Genomic DNA, 25,233 nt, shown 5'->3' with positions numbered 1-25,233 from the left:
TTTGCAATCAGACTCTCTTTCTCTGCTTCAATGGGCCATTTACTAAGCTGAGAGGTGGCAGGGGAGACAAGAAAGATGTAATATGTGAGGGGAGCAGAAATACCACTTTTGAGTGGTTTTCAGAGAATACCTGGAAGTCCCTGGCCTTCTTCCACAGCAGGGGACAATTCGTTCCTTGTACTGTCCAGGGTGTAAGCACTGTGTTGGGGGTAGGGGTGGTGGTGGGGGTGGAGAGCAGTGAAATATAAATGAAAAATAAAATAAACACCATGTGCTGGGTCCTGACACATTCAGTCTGCATGTGCGGAGGAGAAACAAACACAACAGAAACAGAAGAAGCTAGCAAGAGGACACCACAGAACTGCCTGCTTCAGAGCCTCACTCACCCTCATGCTCCACAGAGAGGCCAGACTCTCTGAGCCTAGCAGTAGGACACCCAGAGAGAGGCTTCTGCTTCAGCCTCACTCACCATTATCTTAGCTATCCACTCATCTACCACATACCAGATACTTGTAAACAAAAAGGGCAGGTGATCTGAGGGTGGCTCCCACAGAGTCCTGGCCATTTCAGAAGGCTGGGCCCTTTCTTCCCAAAGCCCATCAAGCAGAGGTCCAACCATGACCAATACATTGCCCTTTGTTAATCTTACCTCTACTCATTCTAAAGTGCTCAATGGCATTTATTTTAAAAAGGAAAACGAACCAAAGTTCATACTAAGATGGAAGTCCCTTGATATATGACAAGCCTATGGATGGAAGTCTTTGTCTTCAGGTCTCCAGACACAGCCATGGTTTAAGGACCATGCCAGGGTCTTTATAGAAGTCTTGTGGTATCTGGAACCTATAAGTTCAGAGTCGCAGAAACCTAGTTTTCTGATATTTTCGTGAGAACAGAGACTAGCTGGGGCAAAGGACCAGAGATAAGGGCTTGGAGAGACAACATGTTAAATGCCCAGCACCAGGATCTACCTACCTTTAAACATCTATTCATTCATTCATTCATTCATACACTCATTAAGCTCAGGAACTGGGCTTTTGCTTTACCTACGTTATCTCATTCACAGATCTTTTCACTCTTCACCCTACTGCCCATTCTCTTCAAAGTAAATGGTACCAACATCTATCCAGTTGCTCAGGCAGAAACCAAAGAGTCAGTGCAGATTCCTTCTCTTTGTTCACCTCACATATCCAGTTCACCAGCAAGCTCTGTGGCTTCTATCTCCAAAACAGATCTCAAATCCATCCATTTTCCTGCGGGTTCACTACCACCAGTAACATCCGGGCTAAATCATCTCCGTCAGGACAGTACAACTTCCCATCCAGTTTCACTTCCACTCCTACTCTCTTTTTTTCCCTTTCTATTATTCCTATTTTACAATACTATTCTCCTTAAATTTACATAAGAGTACTAGCTTGCTTCTCAAAATGTAAAATTGGATTAAGTCAGTCTCCTGCCCCTCATTCAACACAGGGCTAAGCCTCCTGTCATCCTTCAGCATGTGTCACGATTTACAACAATTTACGTGTGTGTATTTACTGACTTATACACTAGAAAGACCGTTCAGGGGCTAGAGATCATGTCTTCATGTTTTCTGCTGATTTTCCCAACACTTACCCCTCAGTCTGTTAAATGAATAAATTAACTTTTTTGAGCTCCAATGTGCCAATACTACTAATCCTAATCCTTTTTAAATGTTGTCTTTTTTTTTTTTTGCCAAACTGACCCGTTGGTAGACATACTAATCCTTTCTACAAATGAAGGGATCCACGCAAACCCTCAACTACCAAGGAAACCGTCCACACACACCCCGAAACGCCCGGGAAGCGGCCGGTGCCGCTGAGGCAAAGGAAGGAAACGCGCCACTCAAACTCTCTCCCTCGCAGCTCCGCCCAGGAAACGTCAGGTGATCATCAACTGCCGCCCCCTCAAACCTCGCGGCCCCTACCCTTCCCCTCGTATCCGAGGTCCTCCGCGGGGACCGGCTGCCACCTCCCGGCCTCCCTGCTGGATCCGCACTCTGCTTTTACCCTTCGCCCCTCTATGGCTACGGCGTTACTTACCCGCTGCCCGCGTCCTCAGCGCCAACACCGACGACGCCATGTTTGCCTTACACTCGCTTCCGGCCTCGGAAAGGTTCTGCTTCCGCTACCGGGAGATCTACTTCCGGGTCCTGCCTAGCCGTTGAAAGAGTAGCGCGAGAAGTCGGAGGTGAGCGCGCTGGGTCGCGGGCAGGTTGGCTGGTCAGGGTTTCCCTCGTGAGCACCGCTCTGGAGGGTCTTGATGGCCGGGGCGTCAGGGGGCGTCTGCAGCGGACCGCCGACCTGAGAGGCGCGGAGCTTCCCCGGCAGAGGCCCGCTTGTCCACCTCCCTTATTTTACAGTAGTTAGCCGAGGCTCAGCGAGGGGTCAGGGATGAGGCCCCCTCCCTTGTCATCAACTTACTTTACTTAACCAGGTAACTGTGTGCCAGATAAACTGAGCTACGGTAGATGCGATATTTCGTTTAATTCTCACAACCTACGAAATTGGTATTGTTATTACCACTATGGTGCTAAAGAGGAAACTGAGGCCCAGGAAGGTTACATTGGTCATCCAGGGTCATACCTGCAGTGCCAGTAAGTGTTCAGGCAATGAGTCTTGCATATGACCCAGTAATTCCACTCCTAGGTGTATACATCCAAGAGAAGTGAAAACATGCCCCCACAAGAACTTTTACATGAATGTTCATAGGATTATTTATTTTTTTCATTTATTTTTATTATTATTATTTTTTTTTTGGAGACAGATTCTCGCTCTTTTGCCCTGGCTAGAGTGCCGTGCTGTAAGCCTAGCTCACAGCAACCTCAAACTCCTGGGCTCAAGCGATCCCCCTGCCTCAGCCTCCCGAGTCGCTGGGACTGCAGGCGTGCACCACCATGCCCGGCTAATTTTTTCTATATATATTTTTAGTTGTCCAGCTAATTTCTTTGTATTTTTTAGTAGAGACGGGGGTCTCACTCTTGCTCAGGCTGGTCTCGAACTCCTGAGCTCAAGCGATCCTCCCACCTCGGCCTCCTAGAGTGCTAGGATTACAGGCGTGAGCCACCGCACCTGGCCTCATAGCATTATTTACAATAGCCAAAAAAAAAGGGGAACAAACCAAATGTCCATCATGTGATGAATGGATAAACAAAATGTGGCATATCCATACAATAACATGTTATTCAACCATAAAAAATAATGAAGTACTGATGCATGCTACAACCTTGAACCTTGAAAACATTATGCTAAGAGACAAAGGCAGGTCACAAAAAGCCACATATTGTATGATTCCATTTATATGAAACATCCAGAATGGGCAAATCCATGGAGACAGAGTAAATTTGTGGTTGGTAGGGGTGGGAGGGCAGGAGAGAAATGGGCAGTGACTGCTTAATGGCTATGAGATTTCTTTTTGAGGTGATGAAAATGTTTTGGAATTAGATAGTGGTGATAGTTGCACAACATTGTGAACTATACACTTTTAAAAGGATGAATATTACGCTATGTGAATTATATTTTAATTTTTAAAAAGGATGATTTTTGGCATCTCCATTTCAAATGCAGAGATCAAAAAGGGGGTGGTGTTGAACCTTGTTATTACCCCCATTAAAATTTTGTAATAGTGACTCTACTTTGTTTATACCTCACCTTGATCTAGAAGGATTTGGGGAGGATTCCTGTTAGATGACAGATTGAATATGTTGGGGCCATGTCTATTTCTCTTTTCTCTGTATCCTATTTATCTTCATAAAGCTTGGCTATAGCATACATCTAGTGGACTGAATTGAATGCTCCAGGCTGTGTCTCATCTCTCTTTTCCTTTTAGGGAATTAATTTGATAGCACGTATTGATGGCTCTAAAGAAGTCATCATTCTCACTGGATTACAGTGAGAGTGACTCTGAGGAGTTGCCAACGTTTGCCTTTCTGAAGAAGGAACCATCTTCAACAAACAGGAGGCAGCCTCAGAGGGAGGAGAAGATTGTAGTGGTTGACATCTCAGATTCTGAGGCCTCCTGTCCTTTATCACCAGGTTTGAAAGATTCACTGCTTGTCCCGGACACAGCTGAAACTGTCACACAAACAGAGCCAGTCAAGGTGCTAAGCAGTGAAAGTGAGGATGAAGTGGAACTTCTTCCCCTGGCTGAGAGGCTTAAATGTAAGTTTTTGACCCACAAGCAGCTGAGCCCTGAGGACTCTGGCTCCCCAGTTAAAAGTGTTTTGGATCATCAAAATAATGAAGGAGCATCAAGTGCCTGGAAAAAGCAGCCCTTTCCAAAGATCCCTGATGTTCCCCTCCATGATACCTCAGAGAGGAATGCATCAGATAACAAGGACCCTATCTTAGACAATCCGTGCCATCAGCTTCCAGCCTACCAGTCTGCCTGTCCTGTCCAGAGCAACAGCTTGACAGTAGCCAAAACAAATTCTGACATCCTCCCACCTCAGAAGAAAACCAAGCGTAGTCAGAAGGTCCAGGGAAGAGGCTCGCAGGGATGCCAGCAGCAGGGACAAGCAAGCCAGAAGCAAAGCACCCTGAGACAACAGGAGAGAAAGAAGGCGGCAGCACTGGCTAACAGGCTGAAATCCCAGAGGCCGGAGGAATGCTTGAAACACATCATTGTGGTGCTGGATCCAGGTCCTCCTAGCATCTGTCTTCACGCTTTGCTGAGTGATCTGCTTTCTGGACCACCCACTGACAGTCCCTTTCCCATCTGTTGCAGTGCTTTTGCAGATGGAAGGTGGGGGCCAGCTCCTCGGAGCCTTGCAGTCCATGGGGTGCTGCTGTGTGATTGAGGCGCAGGCTGTGCCTTGCAGTATCACTTGGAGGAGAAGGACTGGGCCATCTGAGGTAGGGGGTTTCTGGCTGACATCTCTCCTCCCCTTAGACTTACAGGATAAATATGCTTTTTTTGAAAGGATATATATCAGTCAGGGCCCCAGCAGAAAAACAGATGGCACGTACCACTTAGAATAATTTGAGGAAGATTTAATAAAGGGACTGTTTTCCAAGGCATGGGCAGGGTACAAGGAAACTACAAGGGACAGCCCAGTACCTCAGGGTAATAACAGCATTTCTTGACCTCAGTACTATTGACATTTTAATTCTTTGTTGTGGGGGCTATCCTGTGATTCACAATATCAACCTGATAATGTGATTCACAACATCACAATCTCAACAATTCACAACAGCATCCCTGGCTTCTACCTGCTGGATGCCAATAGCACCCCTTTTGGTCACGATGATCAAAAATGTCTCCAGACATTGCCAGATGTCCTTGGTGGGGGAAAATTCCCCCTGGTTGAGAACCACTGACGAAACTGTTATCATCCCTTTGCCAGAAGGGATGAAGGGAGGGAGTGGTTAGCAGAGTCCAGGAGGAGAGAGAAATGCAGACAGGGCCACCTTGAGAGAAGACTTGACCTCCAAAAGAGGGGTGCAGTAAACCCTAGGTGACCCCACTGGGAGGGAACCAAAGGAAAAAATACCCTGACTTCACTCTCCTCCTTCCCTCCAATCCCCTGCTGAGGTTTCCCACTGGTCACACCCAGCTGGGAGCCAGAGGACATATGGACCTTGTGATGTCTGTAGAGATCACCTCCTCAGGCAGAGAGCAGAGTGGGCAGAGGGGAGATAATCCGCACAGGATTCCTAGTTCTCTGGCTGGGCTTTGGGAATGGGGAGGCTAGTGTTTGAATCCCAGCTCTGTGGCTCTATTGCTATGACCCTGGGCCAGTTATTACAAATCTTTGTGTGTCAGTTTCTTCATGTATAAAATTCTTATTGTGAGGACTAAATGAGAACCCAGCACCTGCACATAGCAGGCACACAGTAAATGTCCTTTCCCTACCTAGGCTCCCAGGTTACACAATTCCTGTACCTATCACTTCTCTTACCTGTAAACCCAAAATACTCCACCCCTCATTTTCAAGAGTTTATAGATGATACATTAAGATTTTTTTCCTCTCTTTTTCAGATCTTGTAACTTTCTCAGTAATTTGGGACATTTCCACACGCTTTTTATTTTAGAGGTATTAGCAAACTTTTGTATTCATACAGCAAGGCACTGCCACATTCTGTTTGTGTTTCAGTCGCACTTATCCTGTAAGGTAGAAATTCTCCCCACATCACAGGTGGGGCAACTGGGGCTTAGCGAAGTTAAAAGCCTTGTTAAGGATCACAGCCAGAACTGGAGCTCGGAGCTCCTCCCACCTGTGCTTTGCTGTAGTATGGGCCTTGCTTTTGCGTATAGGGACCCAATCAGAAAACTTTCTATGAAAGTCCTGCTCCCCAGTTACTCCATGATACCATCTGCTGTAGGATTCTTGGCCTTGAGGCAGTGTTGGCTTTGTTTGATAATGCCCTAGCTATGATAAAGAGGAGGTGCTCTCACTGACCGAAGTTTCCCTTTTGATTCTTATTTTTGCAACACAAAACCTGTATGTTAAGAAGGGGCACTCAGCTCACAGCATCTCCCTTCAAAGCCAGAGTCATTTGCTTGGACTAAATCCTTTGGAGGAGTTTCCTGTTCCTCCACTCCCCTATTCAAAATGCATAGAAAAAATTGGCAGTTACTTCTCAGTCCCTTTCAACTTGCTGATGTTCCTTTCTTATTCACCATCTGTGAGATGCAGGGCACCAGGTTAAACAATGGAGGACTGGGAAGGGACGGGATCATGGGTGGTTTTCTTGCCACCATGACTTCATTCAAGCAGAAAAAGGATAATGCACAAGGGGCGGGAGTGAGTTCATTCACCCAGAAGACCTGGGCCGCACTCACAGGTGCTCACCACCTGCTGACCTCCCTGTGCTGCGTTCTGGGCCCTTTGGCAGGATGGTGAGGACTGGGTGGAGGAGCCGATGGTCCTGGTGTTGCTTCTGGCAGAGGTGTTTGTATCCATGATCTACAACTTAAAACAGGTGGGCAGAGCCGGAGGGGTGGGGACTGAGGCATGGAACACAGAGCCGACTCTTGCTAGGGAGCAAGCGTTAATGCAGTTTCTGCTCCTTCATGCAGGGAAGTCTGGGCAACACTGAGAAAGGGAAGGAGACACTTCGGGGCTTTGTAACTGACATCACAGCAAGGACAGCCGGGAAAGCTCTGTCACTGGTGATTGTGGATCAGGAGAAATGCTTCAGGTTTGGATTTTCCCTGGGGATTGGGTGCTAGAAGAGGCAGCTCTCAGGCCAACTGGGTTGAGTTTATTCATCCCAGATGTGGGTCACTCTGCAAGGTAGCACCCCTGGCAAGCCCTGTGGGATGCACTGGTCCAGTCTTCTTGCGCCTTTTCTGCGTGAGCTCAGCCTGGAGCTGCTATCCTTCTTTCATTTCCTCCCCTGCTCCAGTGTTCAGAATCCCCCAAGGAGAAGGAAACAGGGAGTAGCAAACAAACAGGCCAAGGAGAAGCAGCAACAGAGACAACCAAAGGCTACCTTGGGGTCCATGGTATCCAGGGTACATGTGGAAGAGGTAAGAACTTCCCGTTGCCTGAGTCAGGCTGGGTACCCACTGGTCGTCTAACCAGATTTGCTATTGATAGAAAATAAAATGCCCACTGCACACTGCTTTCTGCCTTGGCACCAAGCAGGCGAGAAGGGGCCAAACAGGGAGCCAAGGGGCTGGGGTGTGGCTTCAGTGAATAGTGACAGGACTTCCAACTAGTCTCTCTCCACCCTTACAGTCCATCATTGCTTTTCGGTTTCTAGGCATTGGTGGATTTGCAGCTACACACAGAAGCCCAGGCTCGAATTGTGCAGAGCTGGAAGGACCTGGCCGACTTGGCGTGCTCATTCACAAAGGCTGTGGCGGAGGCACCCTTCAAGTGAGTGCCCCCAGCAAGCCCAGCCTCCATGCTGGGCCTGGTCCTTTACAGTGGTTCTTAACAGCCGAAGGAAATGTCCCTTTCCCCCAATCTTTGCAGTCAGCCCATTGTTTCTCAAGCTTGAGGCAGAAGGAGCTGACCTCATGCTGCAGATTTTTGGGAAGGGCCCCCAGGCCCAGTCCCTTTTAAAATATTCCCCTTTAGGCCGGTCGCAGTGGCTCACGCCTGTAATCCTAGCACTCTGGGAGGCCGAGGCGGGTGGATTGCTTGAGGTCAGGAGTTTGAGACCAGCCTGAGCAAGATCGAGACCCCCGTCTCTACTAAAAATAGAAATTATATGGACAGCTAAAAATATATATAGAAAAAATTAGCCGGGCATGGTGGTACATGCCTGTAGTCCCAGCTACTCGGCAGGCTGAGGCAGGAGGGTCGCTTGAGCCCAGGAGTTTGAGGTTGCTGTGAGCTAGGCTGATGCCACGGCACTCACTCTAGCCCGGGCAACAGAGCGAGACTCTGTCTCAAAAAAAAAAAAAACAAAACTCCCCTTTAGCTTATGTGTAACTGTGTGTTCTGCAGTTTGATACTGGGTTACCAGCAGGCCAAGTTCCTAAGATTCGTGACAGGTCAGACCATAATGTAATAAGCCCTAGTAAAGGAAATTTTTAGCCTACTTAGTTTGAGTGTTCATAGTCAGAATTTAAAATTAACAAAGGACCTCAGAGAATATAAAATTAAATTTGTTAAATTTTAAATTAACAGAATTTAAAATTAACAAAGGACAATCCAGTCCAAGTCCCTTATTTTATACTTGAGGGGATGAAGGCCTGAAGAGATTGACTTGTCTAGGCTCTTAGCAAGTTAGAAGAACCAGAAACAGTCTCCAGGTTGCCAGATGTCCAGTCCTTCGTGCTTACCCCTGTGCACGCTGCCTCCCTGGGCAACACAACCTCATCTCAACATAAGCAAAAGAACCTGGTACCCCCTCTTCTAATGCAAAGAACTAGATGCAGTTCTTAAGGGAATCACTAACTGGCACTATGCTGGGGAACAAAGTGAACACTCAAATTGTTGAAGGCCTAAATAGGCCACACGTATCACATCCAGGAGGGTTTTTCAGTTCCCAGGTGAGGGAGAGGCATAGGTGAGCAGCAAGTAACGCACAGCTCTCCAATTGTGCCATCTGCAGGAAGCTCCGAGATCAAACTAGCTTCTCCTTCTGCGTGGAGAGTGACTGGGCTGGAGGGGTGAAGGTGGACCGCGCTGGCAGGGGACTTGCGCTGGTCTGGAGAAGACAGATTCAGCAGCTAAACCGAGTCAGCCTGGAGATGGCCAGTGCCGTCGTGGATGTCTATCCCTCCCCGCAACTCCTGGTACAGGTATGCTGCTCCAGGGTCACCGCCCAGCACCCTGTGGTCTCAGCAGGACCCCAGATGATCTCCACAAACAGCACTTATTGAAGGCCCAAGGTTTTGTAGGTCAGCAGAGCAGGTCTGCTAATATCACAGTTGTTAATGCTAACCCAGGGAGGGGGGACAGGTTCTCATCCCCCAACCCAGGCTTAGCCCCTCCTTGCTCGTAGACGAGGGATGAACATGGATGGTACCGTATTAAGAGCTCATTTACCCCTTCCAGGCTTATCAGCGGTGTTTTTCGGAGCAAGAACGCCAGAATTTGCTTGCAAACATACAAGTACGCCGTGGGGAAGGTGTGACATCTACTTCCCGCCGTATTGGACCAGAGCTGTCCAGGCGTATCTACCTTCAAATGACCACTTTACAACCAGATCTCTCCTTAGACAGTACTGATGGATGCTAGCACTCAGGGACAAGGGTGAAAAGCTGGAGATTTCCACCTCCCCAACCTCAGAGCTGGACTGCAGCAAGGGAGCAGTGCCTCCTGGAGCACAAGACTGGGTGAGGCCCCCCGTCTTTCCTGGGTTTCATTACTTGTCAAAGTCTCCCTCCCCGTCTACTTGGGGAGAAGACTGAGGTACTTACATCTACAGCATTTAATATGGCTCTCCTAGCAAAAATCAGTTGTGATGGACAAACCACAGTACCTCTGTCCCAGCCAGCCCTCAAAACACAAAGGAACAAAGACGGACCACTCAGACATGTATTTAATAATTGTAGAAATCCAAAAGAATCATCATCAAATCTCAAAGTCATGAGTGAACTATCGCCTGTGGGTTGGCGTCGTGACTCGGCTCAGCCACTGAGATGCCTCAACCAGCCAAGGAGCAGGGTATGATGATTATGCTGACTTCTATATTGTCTTAATCTCATCTTATGTATTATGTATTTAGTTTCAATAAAGCATTTCTATCAATGGCTTTGGAGCTTGGAGGAAGACTAAAGGAATGTGTAGTGATTCCGAGTAAGGTATGGACATAGGCAGCAGAACTATCCTTGGGGGAGAAGATTAACAAAGTCCTTTCTTCTAGTATCAGGGCGGTCATAAGTGGCAGTCCTAGCCCAAGGGGCCACTAGGGCTAAAAGGCTGGACCGTGCCCTCTGTCTCTGAACTATGACAGGTTCTTGCTCCTTCCTGGGAGAGGCAAGGAGCTTGCAACTGGGAGTTTTCAGTGAATGAGCACCAAGACACGGTCATGTCTGATCCCTCCATCCAGCTGTTGTCAAAAGATGAGGAAAAAAAGCAAGGAAATGCTTAATCTAGCAGACAGGAGGACGGCCAGTGCTGCCCTTACTTGTGCTAACGCACCGCTTTTCGACTCCATGATACTACTTGTCTCCCTTCTTTCACTCCCTCAGCTATAGTCTAGAATCAAACAATTGTGAACCTCAGTGTCTGCGAAGCAACCAGCCGATACTTCAAACCTGCAAAAGCAGGATGCCTCTGAGGTATTTAGTCACACCAGGTACTAACAGAGCTGTCAGACAATGTGGCTTTGCAGAAATCTACCTCCCTGCTTACTGGCAATAAGGGATTAATGCTCTAAAATTGAGACAAGGTGCCTGGACTGCTGCCATTTTATGGAAGCCACATAAGTCGCAGCAAGACTCCACAGGAGCTGCCGTACTCCAGCGGCATGAGATTTCTACTTGAGAGTCTTGAGTCTGTCCACCACGAAAGATTCTATACTTTGGTTGAGACATATTCAATTCTGGTGTGAGTTCTATTCTCTCAGGGCATTACAAAGGTGGCATAATGATATAAAAGAAAGAAAGAATACCAGAGTGGGATCTAGTTCTGCCTGAAACTAGCTGGGAGACTATAGGCAAGTCATGGAAGGCCTCCATTTTTCTGTCTGCAAATGTGATATTGGACTGGATGGTCATGAAGTCCCTTTCACAGCCAGAGACTTCCTATGGTCCCTAAAATGCTTAAGTCTCTGAAGTCCTTCAGAAAATAGATACACCCTCCCCCCCATTTACGCTGGATTTGCTGAGTGTGGTGATCCCCCAGTCCCCAGTAACACTTCCTCCTGATCTGCCCTGGTTACCCAGGCAGGAATGAAAGAAAGGGTTTGTGACATACAAAAGTATAAATGTAGTGACAGCTGACCATTTAGTACAAACAAGCCTTGCCTTTACACAGCTTTGTATAACAACTAGAAAAGGCTATGTTTTCTCTCTCCCCATCCCCAAGCCTATTCCGTTAGGCATGCAGGTAACTGTTCCCCCCCACCGCCCATTTCTCCTCATTCCACCAGGGAACCCTGACTAAGGAACAAAGAAGTCCTACGAAGAGGAGGTCTCAAGTACCAATCAGCAGCCATTTGATGATGGCAGGTAGGTCTGATGCTAAAAAGAGGTTGTGTCCAGCAGAACCCAATTCCATAGGAATCCAAGCTCCAAGGCTGGGAGGCAGCAGGTACCGAGGACAGGCTCACTGCTGAGAGTCGGTCTGGAGGACCCACTGGAAGATCTCATGGCGGCGCAGACCCTGGACGGCGTTGTCATAGATGGTGTTCACACTGGTGCAGAGGGGCTGCTGCTGCAGCTCTGTCACCCGACAAGCAACCAGCCCACCTGCCACACATAGCAGCAGCAGCGGCAGCAGCAGCTTCAGCACAGCCCAGGATCGAGTGTGTTTCCGGGGTGGTGGCTTGCGGGGGCGGGAGCCAGACTTAGATTCTGGAGGGACAGAAATTGCAGTAGACAAAACAAGTTGGGTCAGTTTGAAGAGATCCACTCTACCAATCTATGCGAATGTCCTCGTGCACATCCACTCATCCCCTCCTCAAGCCAAGACTCCCCAGATCCCGAAGAGAAAAATGTCTTAAGAATATCTGAGTTCTTAAACCCTTTGCTATCCAGAGACTGGAACAGAAACACCTTTTCCCTTGAATCTCAAGGGAGTACATTCGAAACTGGGACTCATTCTGCAAGTCTCAGGTAGCTCACAGTCCCCAGCGCCCTAAGTTCTCCTTGGTAACATGGTGATGACTCAGGCCTCTTGGGACTGCGGGGGGAGGGGCTTATCAGGAGGCATCAGGCGTGGATAGAGTGCTGCACACTGGGGGAAACGGAGTTTTATCATTAATGCCACTACTATGTAATACATACATAAAAAGAAAGCCTGGACGGTAATACAACATACTGTAAACAGCGATTGCTAGGAATGGGGATTACAGGCAATTGCCATTTTCTGATATATATGTCTTTTCTAAATTCTATGCAATGAACATATATTACATTTTTTAATTAGCAAAAAAATTGATTTTGAGATTTTTTAGGCAAAATTTTTAAAAACTTGACTGAACATCCACAATGCCAGGAACTGCATGATCCTGTTTGCTCATTTAACCCTATAACTACCCTGTAAGTATGATCCTCATTTTCAACAAGGAAATAAAAAAGTGAGATTAAGCAACTTGCTCCAGGCAAGGGTGAGTGGGGACAGGGACACAGGTTCCACCATCTACACAGGGCTCCTAACCCTCACGTGATTCTCCCTCAGGTGGTCCCTTTTGACCCAGAGGGTACACAACCCTCACTAGTATTTAGCCACATCACTACATAAATTCAACTGGACATATTCAGGCAAAATACAAAAATGTGTTTTTCTACACCTTGTGCCTCCCTGAATGCAGGCCAAATGATTCCTCTGGTGTTCGAGCAGAGAGAGTGAGCTGTTTTAACTTGGGGGAAAAAACACAGGCATTGCTGATTTTACAGACAGACTGTACCATATACTCAAAACACACCCAGTATACTTCAGAAATGATGTCAGGGACCTTTTTTTTTTAAAGAGACAGTGTCTCACTCTGTTGCCCAGGCTGGTCTGTAACCCCTGGGTTCAAGCCATCCTCCCACCTCAGCCTCCCAAGTAGCTGGGACTACAGGCACATGCCAATGCACTGTGCTATGAGGCACTTTTAAAAGTAACCTGACCATGTGTGATCTTCACCTATCTCAGTAACTTTTGAACCTCACCCCGGTGAGACTCCCCGTTCTGGGAATGGTCCAAGACACGCTTGACCAAAATATCTGCACAGAAATATGTGGGCATTGGGGAAACAAACCAGCTGGGCACCATCTCCCCAGGGGAGTCCCCATTCCCTAAAACCAAACCCTTAGGGCCTTGTTTCCTTCACACTCTCCCATGCTACTCCCAGGCTTGATAGTTTATCTGACTAAGGTTTGCAGGCTCACTCCTCACTCATCTAGGCCTGAAAACAAGGGAGTCTCTGCATTGCACCCCTGCTGGAAACTTACAACAGAAAGAAAACTTACTGGGGGCCTGATTTGTTTCCTTCTTAGGTTTCTTCTCCTGCTCCCGCTTGGCTGCTTTGAGGGCATCATACTCCTTTCTCCGACGCTCCTTCTCTTCTGCCTTCTCCCGCTTCCGCAGTTCCCGTTCCTGAGCTTCCTTAGCTCGCTGCTTGGCCTCACGCTTCTTTTCTGCCTCTACAACAAAATATACCAAAACGTGACTTCTCTCCAGCAGTTTGCTTTCCCAAGTGATTAAAAATAAGGATTCAGCTGCCTTTTCCCTTGTGTCATGGGTCACGTAAGAAATAGTCCAAGGAAATAGCCACCTTTCTGCTTTCCAGGAAGAAGCCCTCCCTAAAATACAATAAGCTGCTCTCAGGGTTTGCTGAGTATATTCTAATTGAGGGGTTCCTGGCCCCAGGCAGCAGAGATTAGGGCACAATAACAAGGGGAACCTACAAAAGGCATGAGTGATACATGGTGCTCCTCTAGAATTAGGTACTAATTCAGAAGGCACAGCAATTGACAGCCTTCTAGAACTCAGCTGTGAAGAGAAGAAACCATGGCAGTGCTGAGTCTGGGATTCCTATCTTCCCAAGCTTCAGAAATGAATATGGCCTAAGGAAGGCAAGTGAGAAGAGAGAACGAGCACTCAAGTTTAGGGTTGGAGACAATGGCAGTGTTGTTCTAAAAAAGTGAGACTAAGTTCGTCAGAGTAATCTCTAGACTTGAACTCAGGAATCTGAGACTTGAACTCAAGAACACATTCAGATTTACTTAACAGCCCAAGTATGTTTACAAACTTCCAAATTACAACTTCCAAATTATTGGGTTCTAAAAATGCACTTCCAAATTAGTTATTTGGAAATCTGAAATACATTTTTCCAAAGCCAGAATGCCACAAATGGCAGTTAAATGTCCTTTTAGGGCTTAAAAGCCTATGTGAGCCATAATATAGCTGAATAGTAGTACTGTAAGTACTGTAGCTTTCCACTGCTTCTCTACGTACAAACAAGCTCCAAGTTCCAGCTGGGCACTAGGAATGCCAAGAACACACTACACCCAGCCTCTAGGGAACATGTGCTGTCAAGAAGTGAAAGCAGCAGGGGTCAGAGTAAATATGGGCATGTCTTGCCACCGTGGCCATGCACAATAAAGGACAGCTGTAACTCAGCATCTTGATCCCAGGGACTGCCTGTAATCAGTACTGTACACATCTATCCCTTCTCCGACCACAGCAGTCCTCCACTAAGGGGGCTCAGAAGTCAGCCAGCCAGTCAACAGAGCCCCTACTATGTGCTAGGAGTTGTTCTTTTTTTCTCTTGTACAGACATGGTCTCATCACGTTGCCCAGGCTGGTCTCAAACTCCTGGTTTCACATGATCTTCCCGCCTTGGCCTACCGTAGTGCTGGGATTACAGGTGTGAGCCACCGTGCCGGGCCAGGAGTTGTTCTAAGTGCTCAAGATGCAGCAGTGGGGAAGACAGGTCAGATTCTAGTGCCTACGTTATTTACTGGTGAGGGAGACAGACAATAAACAAATGAACACAGAATAAAGACGACAGTGATCTGTGCTATAAAGAAAGCAGCAGAGGGTATGATGGAGTGACAGGTAAGATAGCAATTCTAATCTGGGTGGTTCTGAATGGGTTAAGGTTAACCCAAGGCAACATTTTAGCAGAGACAAGAGGGATTAGAGGAAGCCAGACATGTAGAGACTGCAGGAAGAAGAAACCAAGCAGAGCCCCTAAAGTGAGATGAGCATTGGTGTGTTCAAGCAGCAGCAGAGGCTCGTGTGGCTGAAGTTAATGCCGTGGTCTCCCTTGTGTGTGAAGCAAGGCCGGAGAATAGGTGAGCAGGCTTGGGCCAAGGTGGGTCTTGCTGGCCATGTCACTGAGTTTGGATTTCATGCTAAGTTAAATGGGACACCATTAGAGGGTTTTAAGCAAATAAGTATAACTGATTTGTTTTACAGAGATCTCCAGGCTGCTGTATAGAGAATGGGTTTGTGGTGATGGTGCAATCGTGGAGACATGTCAGGAGACACTGGTAGTCCTCAGCGGGGCAGGCTGGTTACAGACGTGGCACTGGAGATGCAGAAACTGTCACATACAAGACTTGCTGACAGATTAGATGTAGGAATTACAAAAGAAAGGAATCGTGGACATCTTTCCTATTTCAGGCTTGAAATGACTTCCTATTATGGGGAAATGCTGGGAGGGACTGAAGTGGGTCAGGAGTCTGTTTTAGCCACATTCAATGCAAGAGGCCTATTAACCCTCCTAGCAGAGACAAACACAAGCAGTGAACCATGACGCTGGAGCTCAGCAGAGAAGGCAGGACTGGAGAGAAATTCATCAGATAAAGAGGATGCCACACTGTCCCCCTCTCCCCTCGACTGCTCTTCATGACTCTTCGCTGGATCCCAGCTCCCGAAGCCCGAGAATCAGCTGGGTGGGATAAGGACCTGGAAGACAACAGGAAGAGGGAACCTACCTCGTTCCACTTCCAGCCGCCGCTGCCTCTCTCGCTCCTGATCCGCCTGCACGGCCTTCATGTGCTGTAACACCTGCAAAGAGAGAGGAGGGCTCTGAACTACTCAAAGTAGTCGTCTTTGCAGCTCACATCTGCTCAGGGCAGTCTCAAAAAAGAGACTATTTTCAGGATCCTAGATTACCACAGGCCCCTGGTGACAATGCAGAACTAATAGAGTTAATCCTCTCTTTGTATCATAAGTTACTGTGCCAGCCTTAATTGGAGAAGAATCACATGAGCCCAGTTCATTAAAGTTGTCAGAAAAAAAATTTGTGAAACATGATGCCAACTTGAATCTGTAAAAAGTTCTTCCATTTACAATCATTCTCACATGCTTGATCTCATAGAATCCTCCCAGCAACAACTTGGGACTGGCATTTCCTCCAACACCGTTTCCTGACCTCCCCTCCTTTGGCTACTTTAGGTCCCCTCTCCCATCCCTATGGAATTCATACGGGACACTGCAATTAACTGGCTCCCCATCTGTCTTAGTCACAAGACTGCAAGCTCCTTAAGGGCTGAACCGTTGTCCTATCCGCAGGTACCGCAGGTGGGCATAGCTAGCACAGATCTCAGCTAATCGTGTGACATTCAATACATGTATGATGAATGACTGGATTCTCATTTCAAAAAGAAGAAAACCAAGATGGGTAGGGTGATTTGTCCACTGCACATGGCTAGAAGTAGCACAGCTAGGACCTGGGTGCAGGTTCCTAGAGCAGAGCTTGTTGTATTCACTCCCACCAAATGCACAGGGGAGGACAGCTCTAAGAGAAAGGCCCAAACATGACACCCTTCTACTTGGCACCCTGAGCTCCCTAATCCTTATCAACTCACTCATAGATGACCTCTGACTCATGCCGCAAAGATTCGCACTATGGACATGGTTGTGGGAGGACACAAAAAATCTTTTCTGTTTGTATTTTTTTGAAGCTGGTCTTCCTTGGTTGGAGGGGACAGAGTATAAGCTTGGAGCTCCCTGCAATCCTGACTACCACTTGCTATGTGACCTTGGCAAGTGACTTAACCTTTCTGAGCCAATTTTCTCATCTGGAAAACGGAGATAAGATACTCTTCTCTGGCCTGCTGTGAAGATTAAATAAGATAACTCGTACTGGATGCCCAGCACAATCCCTGGCATTATATGCGCTCAAGAAATACTGCTGCTTATCTTCTTTACCACAAGTAAGAAAGAAGAAGAAAATCTGCACTAGTCTAAGATAGCAAACGGGTCTTGTTTCACTACTGCAATAAACCACCTGCAGGGCACACATGTGTATTCAAACATAATTCTTTTTATTTCTTGGAAACTTCAGACCACAAACAGCCATCATAAGAGGGTCTCAGAAGCAGGCCTGCAAAAGGATCCCCCTTCAAGAGCCTGGTCTGAAGCCAGCAGGAACCCTGTCCTGAGTAACCCAAGAGTTGAACCTACTGGTACCTGTCCCTATGGAATCAAGCTAACAAAAATGGCTGCTCAACAAGGAGTTGCAGGATCTGGAGGAAGGTTAAGTATGATGGTGAAAGGCAGCCCTAGCTCAAAGTCCCTGCCTCACTCTGAAATCTGAATATTAAATAAGCATTAACCATTCAGTTGGTTTTAGGGATAGACAGCTGGCTAAGAGACATCACTTTTTACCTTGGCTGTAAGTGCTACCATCAGGAGTTAATTATCTGAAAACACAGGCAGTTCAGAAATGGGAGACTCTCCTAGTCTAGACTGTGAGCTCCTGGAGGGTAGATTTTTATCTACCTACCCTAGTTTGCAGCACACAGTAAGCACTTGATGGGTACTACTGAACAAATTAGTTTTAAAAGGTGCTTTAGGCCGGGCGCGGTGGCTCACGCCTGTAATCCTAGCACTCTGGGAGGCTGAGGCGGGTGGATCGCTCAAGGTCAGGAGTTCGAGACCAGCCTGAGCAAGAGCGAGACCCCTGTCTCTACTAAAAAAGTAGAAAGAAATTATCTGGCCAACTAAAATATATGTAGCAAAAATTAGCCGGGCATGGTGGCACATGCCTGTAGTCCCAGCTACCCAGGAGGCTGAGGCAGTAGGATCGCTGAAGCCCAAGAGTTTGAGGTTGCTGTGAGCTAGGCTGACGCCACAGCACTCACTTTAGCCCAGGCAACAAAGCGAGACTCTGTCTCAAAAAAAAAAAAAAAAAAAAAAAAAAGGTGCTTTAATCCGTACTAAGCTGATGACTAGCCCATAACCCACATACCAGGTCAGAGCTGGTAAGGCCTAAACTAATTCCTGGAGACAAGTGATCTCATTCTGACTGGCCCAAGCCCCTTCCCTACAAAGCCTAAAGGTGTGCTGCAGCTCTGAGGCAGCAGTGCCAGGGACCCTGGCTTTAGTGACCACATCCACACTATGTTGCCTGGAGCTTTGTATGGAAGGTATATGCAAATACAAAAGGCCTTTGCACTCAAAAATTATTTCTGTATGTCAAAAACTGTGGGATATCATCAATTTCATATGGTTCCACATATTATCTACTGAATAAATAAACAGATTAATGAAAGGTGTGTACATGCTGAGGGTTTCTTGTGTCAGAGAAATGAAAAGTAATACCTACTTCTCAGGGTTCTGAGGATTATGAGATGACAGATGTAAAGCAGCTAGGACAAAGGAAGCGTAATCAATGGTAGCCACTGTTAGTCTGCAGAACAGATATCATTCCGAAAGCACCAAGGTGTTTTTATTGGCTAGTGTACAGTGGCCTCATCACAGCTCACTGCAACCTGGAACTCCTGGGCTCAAGTGATCCTCCTACCTCTGCCTTCTGAGTAGCTGGGGCTACAGGCATCTACCATTATGCCCAGCTAATTTTTCTTTTTTTTTTTTTTTTTTTTTTTTTTTTTTTTGAGACAGAGTCTCACTTTGTTACCCGGGCTAGAGTGAGTGCCGTGGCATCAGCCTAGCTCACAGCAACCTCAAACTCCTGGGCTTAAGCGATCCTACTGCCTCAGCCTCCCGAGTAGCTGGGACTACAGGCATGAGCCACCATGCCCGGCTAATTTTTTTTGTATATATATTTTTAGTTGGCCAGATAATTTCTTTCTATTTTTAGTAGAGACGGGGTCTCACTCTTGCTCAGGCTGGTCTCGAACTCCTGACCTCGAGCGATCCACCCGCCTCGGCCTCCCAGAGCTAGGATTACAGGCGTGAGCCACCGCGCCCGGCCATCAGCTAATTTTTCAATTTTTTGTAGAGATAGAGTCTCGCTCTTGCTCAGGCTGGTCCCAAACTCCTGGCCTCAAGCAATCCTCCTGCCTCAGCCTCCCAGGGTGCAAAGATTGCAGGCATGAGCCACTGCACCCTGCCCCAAACAGGATTTCACTGATCACTTGTACTATTATTCTCATCTAATGGAAGCCTGTTGTCTTATTAGCTACTTGGTTGTGTTAACTTTGTGCTTGATTTCTTGTAACAATGGGTGATACAGACGGTGAGATTATATAAGCTGTGAGCTAATGATAAGAAATAAAGGCTATTACTTTTGAGATTCACAGTGGAGATCATCATACACACATTAAACTTACATTAATTCTAGTATTTAAAGTTAAGTCTTTTTTGTTCAACTTGCCCCCTAAACATAGCCAAGTAATCATCTGGTGCTCAGCTGAAGCAGCAGCAATCTGTTCCAAAGGTAGAAGAAAAAATGACTATAGTTGGTGTTATTGGGAAATGGGTACAGTGCTGTTCTTAATGAGCAGGGTAGGTATCTTCAGGGTTACTGGCCACTGGCAACGTCGGCCTTGCATGCTGCCTTTCGTTCCTCATTCCTACGTCAGATGACTCAATTATAATCAAATGCCAGGTCTGCCCAGGATATGTCTGTTGAAAACTTATAAATACTAACTCCATTATTATCAAAATTCTTACACTAACTGCCTCAGAAAGGCCACAGCCCCTAACACTCTTGTGCCACTAAAACAACTGTTTGCCAGGCACGGTGGTTCATGCCTGTAATCCTAACACTCTGGGAGGCCGAAGTGGGAGGATTGCTTGAGCTCAGGAGTTTGAGACCAGTCTCAGCAAGAGTGAGATCCCCGTCTCTACTAAAATAGAAAGAAATTAGCTGGACAACTAAAAATATATAGAAAAAAATCAGCCAGGCACGGTGGCACATGCCTGTAGTCCCAGCTACTTGGGAGGCTGAGGCAGAAGGATTGCATGAGCCCAGCAGTTTGCAGTTGCTGTGAGCTAGGCTGACGCCATGGCACTCTAGCCTGGGCAACAGAGTGAGACTCTGTCTCAAAAACAAACAAAAAAAAAACCCCAAACAACTGTAAACACAGTGCAATGCTGGATCACGCAAGGTCCCAGTTTCTTTCTTTCTTTCTTTTTTTTTTTAGAGATAGGGGTCTCCCTATCATGTCAAGGCTGGGCTTAACCACTTGAGCTCAAGTGATCCTCTGACCTCGGCCTCCCAAGTAGTAGCTGGGACTATAGGCATGTACCACTGTGTCTGGCTTTTTTCGCTCCTGGTTTCCTAAGAGAGGAAGTACTGCAGTAGAGCAGAAGACAGTCTTGTCGTTCTGCTACTTGCAAAGTAAATGTACAAAGGTCTCTGCTTGACAAGCTCACAGTGGAGATATTTCCCCAAGACCTTAGTGCTTTAATAAATGCACAGCTATAGGTGCTCTGGGAGGCAAAAACAAAAGGAGAGGCAAAGAGGCAAGTCCTGGGGGAGTGTGAGGAGACACCTGGGAGTGTCGTGCTTACCTTGTTTGCACACTGCTTACACTGCTTCTCATCCAAGCAGTCGCCTGCCACCTTGGCCAGGACAGGATCCAGGGGGTTATCCTTCAGGTCTAGCCACTTCAGGTTCTAAAGAGATGGGCAAAGAGGCTGGCTAAGCCCGAGCTCACATATACAGTCCCTTAAGGTGGAACAAAAAGAGCAGGAAAAAACCTCCTCTGTGTTCCACCTACAGGGAAAGCCATCTGAGACAGGACCAGCCAGGGGGTATTCCTGTCAGCCTTTCTCATGGCCATGCTCCATCGGTCCCCAAGCCCTTTGCCACACCTGGCTGTGAAACACTGGTTTATGAATTGTTACCTTGAGCTGAGCAAAGCTGACAGGTAGGGTGACCAGCCTGTTGTTGAGGAGATCCAAGTGCTGGAGGTTGACCAGACGGCCAAAGTCCGATGGCAGCTGGTGCAGCCTGTTCTTACTCAGGTCTAGCTTCACCAGGTGTGTGAGGCCACAGAAATCCGACTAGGACCCAAAGAGAGAACACTTAAGACTTGGGCTCACACAGTTTGGTGTAATAGTTTGGAAGCCCCCAAGTTCAGAGGTTCCTCTATACAAATCCTAACTTTTCCTTTACCAGCTCCTCAAATGAAAATGGGGAGAACACCTGCCATTCTTGGTGCTTGTGAACGAGATGTGCACACAAGGGCTTAGCACAGAGCAGGCACAAAATACACGTGTATTCCTTCGTCCTCAGTCTCCCTCCAGCCTGTCCCCCACACTGCTCCTGGAGTGGTTAGGGACCCATTCTGTCCTCTCATGGTATCCTATGCTCATCTTCCATAGGATCTGTCAAAACAGGGTGCCTATCTATTTTTCTAAAGAGATCAGGCACTCCTTGAATACTCAGTCTTATTCTTTTTTGTTATTTGCAGCATCTAGCACAGTACTGCTCCATGAGTGTTCTTGGGAAAACTGACTGAAAGGGCTGGGGCCCATCCTACCCATATCCTGACTCTTCTTCAGCACGGGCCAAAGCATCCCTCTGACATTAAAGCTTTGCTAAGTGCCCATCTGAAAGTGATGGCACTAACTCAGCTAATGAGGCACTATTCATACTCTCTGGGGACTTGTAAACGCCAGTGGATCTGCACTGCAGAGTGAAATGAAAGTTGTCAGTGCACACAACAGAACAAACTCAGATTGAAAAGTGCACTTGGGGTGTGCTGCATGACTTCCTAGCAAAATATACAGCAGATGTGCAGCTGCAAGGAATTGCTACCTACATTTAATTAGACACAAAATACTTCCTGGAAGAAGTGGGATGTCAGATGCTTTTTGAATGTTAGAAACAGTTTTTGATGAGCTGTGGGAAGATGCTATAGTATTCCCAGGAGAATACTGAAAGGGGAATGGACCAATGATCCAATGAAGAAACTGCCAACTTCTGGACTCAATCCCTGAGCCAGAGCCCAATCCCACTTCTTCCAGCAACTATTTTGTGTCTAATTAAAGATAGATAGCAATTCCTTGCAGCTTCACACCTGCTGTACACTTTGCCAAAAAGCCATTCAGCACGCTCCAATAAGACGCTACCCTAGGGTACAGCAGGGAGTGGCATGGCCAGAATGATGGGTGGAAGAGGCAAAAATGACAGCAAACTTCTGCCTGACCATGCAGAAGCACTGCCATGGAGGAGAGATAAGCCATTACCCAGGGAGGCTGAGGGGCTGGATGAATCCAGTGCCTATACAGTGCGAAAGGAGAACTAGGAGATGTGTAAGAAAATCCAAAAGATCTGACCACAGATTGGATGCGCTGAACAAAAAAGTAGAAAATCTCTAGTAATTCAAGTCCCTGTTTGGGAGGATGATAAGGTAGTCCAATTAAAATCACATTCTTTCTCGTTCCCATCAAAAGATGCCCAAGGAAGCTATTCACAGCTTTCTCCCTGGAATGCAGAGCAACTTATCAAATGGTCTCTAGCTTTCTCTATGCAATAGGGAGATAAACTATTTTCCAGAGGAATAAAATAAGGCAGAAAAAAGATGAGCCTAGTAACTGACTCAGCCAACATCCTGTTGACTTTAGTTTTCTGTGGCCTGACTTTCCCACTGCTCTAAAGAATGAGGCCTCTAGCTTGATTCCCTTCCCACTGAGACTAACCACCCCACTCCACCCCCCCCTACAATGCGCTCAGATTTAGCTGTAGCCTGCTGTAGGCCTATCCTGAAATTATGCCTTATGACATCCACCCACCCACCCCCACCCACCCCCGAAATAGGAAGGAGATGCATCCAGGGCTCCAGAAGGAGTTATGGCTGCTTGCCAATCTTACCGGTAGAGTACTCAGTTTATTGCAAGACAGATCCAGTATGGTGGCCTTTGGAAGGGCAGCCTAAGAAAAGGGATGAGAAAAACATGTCAAACCAACACCTGGCACAATTCAGTGACATCTGCTAATGAAGCATTTTCCAGAGAAAGTTCCCACGATTAGGAAAGGCCTTTAAAAAAATGGCACCAAATTATAATGTTCCTGAGGATAAGAGAGGAAAAGTAACTCAGTCAACCACAATCTAGGGAAGAATGCAAAGACCAGGGGATTGGCCGTGGAGCATCCAAGAAAGGAAAACTTAGATTTTTAGAAATTCTTTCCTAGTACTTTCAAAATATTATCTAGCAACCCCCCCCCAATTAAGTTCACAGCAGGGACTGAGTCTTAATCACGTTTTGCAATTTCCAAATTCCCCAGTTTAGGGCCTTTCTCAGAGCAGGCACTCAATATACATACACGTTGGCTGAATCATGAATGAATTATTGAGTGAATGCCAGAGTGAAAATGAGGCCCTCACAGCCCAACTCTATTTTCCAATGGTGTCCAGGCCTGGAGAGGCTCAGCAAAACTGACCCTTCTTTCTCCCCAGGGGCAATGCTGTGCTGACCAGACGCTTGGAGTAAATGGTTTCAGACACCAGTCCCAGGGCCAGGCTGCAACAAGACTGGCCATCTTCCTGGTCTGGGAAAGGAGGCAAACATTCAGGAAAGGATCAATCCTACGCCAACCTGCACTTTCTGTTAGGAAGTCTTAAGAGTGAACTTTGACCACCTAAAAAAAGTTTTGGATACAGCCGTGGAAAGAACATCATGATAACAGCGACATGTATCAGCATTTGCTACCTTCCAGGCATTTTATGTTACAATTTTATTTAATCTCAAGGTAAGTGTTAAGATATGGAAACTATTGTGACTGTTTTATAAATGAGGAAATCTAAGCATAAAGGCTAACTAGCTTGCCAAGGGCACTCACTCAGCTATTAAGCAATAGAGCTGGGCGGAGCTGGGGACCCCATTCTAACCACCCTACTACACATCCACAGTGGAGGGAAGACTAGATGAAATGTAATTTGTCAAAGGCAATAAGCAAAGTGTGCATCATCCAAAGTGAGGATAGTGTGTGGGTTGAGGAACACAGTGGGAAAAGCAGGATTGTGGGATCTAGCTCCACGCTGACAACAAACTAGGTGTGTAATCTCCCTGGGGCCTCAGGCCTCAGTTTAACTGGGGTGGGGGGGCCATCAGTCGCACCGCGGGATTCCTGCCAGTTTCAGTGGAATTGGGACCAGGCCTTGCCAGCCAAGCCAGGAGACTTTAGTCTCTCCAAGGAAGGCCGCCTCAGGGCTGGGGCTGCCAGCTGAGATTGCCGGCTTCCTAGAAAAGCCCGGTTCTGGGCCACACCCAGGTCTACCAGTAGGCCTACTCCTGGACCGAGTCATTCATTCTCATAAACATCCAGCAACCGCTCCGTGGGTTCCTACTCTGGGTTAGGAACGGAGCAAGGCGCTGTGAAAGCCCCTAAAACGGAGGCAGGTTCGCCTTTTGGCCTGTAAACAGGCCAGGGCCGGACAAGCAGATCTTCCCTGTCTTCTGGAACCGCGCCAAAGTGACACGTGTACATCCCGGGAAGAACCCTTGGGCTGGACGCGGCCTCCCCGGAGGCTTAGGTCCACCCCACCCTCCTTCGTTTTAAAGACGGGGAAACTGATGCTTAGGAAAAGTGGCCCACGTAGGGGCCCAGCGCCAGGCGCAGGTGGGCGCCCGGGCCTGGCGGGACTGTACTGACCAGCTCCTTGACGGGGACCTCATTCAAGTCGCTGAGACTCAGGTCCAGTTCGTTGCCGTCCAGCTTGTCGCGGAGGTTCCCGCCCTTGCTACCGGCCTTGGTCATGGTGACGCCGGCTGAGCGGGCCCCGGCTCCGGGGTTCCGACGGGGAGGAGAAAGGAGCTAAAAAGCCTCTAGTCCGTTCAGCGGACTCCCACCCAAGCGACACTGCCTGCGCCCTCCGCCGTCGCCGGTGCGAGACCGCCGCCGCCCGTCCGCCCGCTGGCCGCACTCGGAGCCCCGCGCCTCGCTCCCACCGGTGCCGCCGCGACGACGACCACTTCCGTGTCCACGTCACCTTCCGCGGCCACTGAGA

The 25,233-nt window shown here is 47.6% G+C and overlaps 3 protein-coding genes across 4 annotated transcripts in view; 1 reads left to right on the top strand and 2 right to left on the bottom strand.

Moving 5' to 3' along the window:
* MRPL27 (mitochondrial ribosomal protein L27) overlaps positions 1-2,143 on the bottom strand; it is a 5,288-nt gene extending 3,145 nt beyond the window's left edge. Inside the window, exon 1 of the mRNA XM_045526202.1 lies at positions 2,061-2,143. Within this exon, the coding sequence (XP_045382158.1) occupies positions 2,061-2,100 (40 nt within the window). The 5' untranslated portion in view covers positions 2,101-2,143. The remainder of the gene's footprint in view (positions 1-2,060) is intronic.
* EME1 (essential meiotic structure-specific endonuclease 1) lies at positions 2,117-10,175 on the top strand. 2 transcript variants are annotated; one of them, XM_045526199.1, is made up of 9 exons: positions 2,117-2,208; positions 3,847-4,658; positions 4,744-4,871; positions 6,855-6,941; positions 7,039-7,160; positions 7,368-7,491; positions 7,728-7,843; positions 9,030-9,219; positions 9,476-10,175. In XM_045526199.1, exons 2-9 carry the CDS (start codon positions 3,872-3,874, stop codon positions 9,656-9,658), a joined length of 1,737 nt encoding a protein of 578 aa, XP_045382155.1. In that variant the 5' UTR covers positions 2,117-2,208; positions 3,847-3,871; the 3' UTR covers positions 9,659-10,175. The 2 variants fall into 2 exon arrangements, with proteins under 2 accessions (XP_045382155.1, XP_045382156.1); XM_045526200.1 differs by lacking the exon at positions 6,855-6,941.
* LRRC59 (leucine rich repeat containing 59) lies at positions 9,945-25,233 on the bottom strand. The gene is made up of 7 exons (XM_045526201.1): positions 24,879-25,233; positions 23,097-23,156; positions 21,125-21,283; positions 20,789-20,893; positions 16,018-16,090; positions 13,543-13,716; positions 9,945-11,940 (listed from the first exon to the last, which is right to left on the bottom strand). Exons 1-7 carry the CDS (start codon positions 24,981-24,983, stop codon positions 11,693-11,695), a joined length of 924 nt encoding a protein of 307 aa, XP_045382157.1. The 5' UTR covers positions 24,984-25,233; the 3' UTR covers positions 9,945-11,692.

Source organism: Lemur catta, chromosome 15, assembly GCF_020740605.2.
Source record: "Lemur catta isolate mLemCat1 chromosome 15, mLemCat1.pri, whole genome shotgun sequence".
Classification (NCBI taxonomy): domain Eukaryota; kingdom Metazoa; phylum Chordata; class Mammalia; order Primates; family Lemuridae; genus Lemur; species Lemur catta.
This window is presented reverse-complemented; position numbering and strand designations above follow the sequence as displayed.